Consider the following 1,886-nt stretch of genomic DNA (forward strand, 5'->3'; position numbering starts at 1 on the left):
CCTCACCATTTCACACCAGAGCCACATCTGGGGCTCCCGGGGCGAAGAAGGGCAGGCAGGGACGCTCTGCCCAGGAGGGGCGGGTTAGCAGCCGGGTAACAACCGGCAGGGCTGCATGGAGCACAGCCTCCCCCTCCACCCGCCCCTTATTTTTAGGAAGTATCGAGGAGACAGGGGTGCTGGGGAGGGAGGGAGGGAGGGAGGAGAGCAACCAGAGAGAGACATGTGCAGTTGGTTTCATGCCAATTAGATTAACAGATCCTCAAAAAAGGTGCACTAAAGTGAAAACAGTTTTATTGTTAGCTTGAAATCCTAACGCTAATTGTTTCAGAAGTGCTCACTCAGCCATCTCCAGTGATAACACACGGATCCTTCAAAGTCACCGGGGACAGGAGGGGGCTATTTAGAGAGGGGACAATAATCAGATATTGTGGCATAGCACACAGCAGAGAACTTTTCTGAGAGGTGCAGATCAGGACGGCCCCGCGGGGCACCTCAGGGATCCTACCAGGAGAATTGCCTGGACTCGGTAGTGTTGTTTCTTTGGAAAAAAAAAAAAAAAATAGTAAGAGGTGAACAGTTTGCCCTTCCCAAACGCAGAGCGTTGTATTTTCTGGAGAAACCCGGGGCTGCTGTAATCTGTTTCCTTCTTTCTTGTCCATTCGTTTATTTTAACCGCTAAGGCGGTACAGATCTAGCTATGATTTACGTGAATTCGCTTAGGGGGTCCGAGGGTGTTGCCCAGATCAGACACAGATCCAGTCAAGCACAAAAAGAAAAGAAGGTTGGGTTGGAAGTGAGCTTTAAAGGTCATCTAGTCCAACCTCCCCTTCATACTTTTGACTCATTAAACCGGCACCCATCTCCCATCAAGATCAGCAAAAGTGACAGCTGGACTCTTTATAATGCCGTCAAAAATTCAAACTGCACTGAGCCAAGGGGGACATTTCACAGCAACCAGAGGATGCCTGGGAGTCAGGCGTGAATGCCAATGAGTCAAATGAAAGGGCAAAACCAAATATGAGCCCCTGCTCTGCTCCACACCTCACACTGCATTTCTTGGACTTCAAGAACTTCTACGTTGAGTTCGCTCATTTTGTTGCTTTTAAACGCTTGTATCTGAGGAAAAGGAATTTTTCCGTCTCCCCCTCCCACCCCCCACCCCCTTTTCACCTTAAAGGATTTCTTCTAGCACAACTTCAGAGACTGCATACACATCTTTAAGAAATTACTTCAGGCTTACAACATTCCTAGGCAGATAGGGTTGAGGGGGTGTTCCCTTTTTTTTTTTTTAAACACCGGAGCAAAGCCTTAATATTATTACTGCTATTAAACAGATCCGAGCGCAGCTATTAAGAAACCGCAGGTCTTTGAGTTAATGCACAGACAGGCAAAAACCTATGAAGATACAACAGCCAACGCTTCCCCTGCGGAGTCTCAAGGATTCAGCCCAGATTTATCTCGTAGGCACTTACGGAAAGTAACTTTTTCTTCCTAGTCTCTCCCTCCAGACGTCCCTTGGCTCCGGCAGTGTCAAACACGCGAGAAAACGCCTCCCCACCACAACTTCCAACACCCCCGGCAGTACTAGCAGCAAGAAGTGACCTCCCCCTCAACACCTTACACCAGGGAGAGGAGAGCGGACAAACACGGTCCCCCCGGGGCCACGGCTCCGCGCCGCCCCAGCCCGGGGAAAGCGGCACGGCGGCGGAGCCCCCTCTTACCTGAGCCCCCGCTGCCTCCCGCCAACCTGCCGGCCCAGGCGAGAGCGATAAGCAAACAGCAGCGCCGCGAAAAGCAAACAGTGCCCATGATAATGATGCGATCCCCGGCCCCCGGTGCCTGTCTGCGATAAGGGACGCGCTCGGGGCCGGCCGCGCGGAGCC

At 51.7% G+C, this 1,886-nt stretch overlaps 1 protein-coding gene across 1 annotated transcript in view; it reads right to left on the bottom strand.

The window, feature by feature from the left end:
- The window catches only part of SCUBE1 (signal peptide, CUB domain, EGF-like 1), a 215,308-nt gene extending 213,465 nt beyond the window's left edge, over positions 1-1,843 (bottom strand). Inside the window, exon 1 of the mRNA XM_009879702.1 lies at positions 1,725-1,843. Coding sequence (XP_009878004.1) covers positions 1,725-1,812 — 88 coding nt within the window. The 5' untranslated portion in view covers positions 1,813-1,843. The remainder of the gene's footprint in view (positions 1-1,724) is intronic.
- Between the last annotated feature and the right edge of the window lie 43 nt (positions 1,844-1,886).

Source organism: Charadrius vociferus, unplaced genomic scaffold, assembly GCF_000708025.1.
Source record: "Charadrius vociferus isolate BGI_N301 unplaced genomic scaffold, ASM70802v2 scaffold90, whole genome shotgun sequence".
Taxonomy (NCBI): Eukaryota; Metazoa; Chordata; class Aves; order Charadriiformes; family Charadriidae; genus Charadrius; species Charadrius vociferus.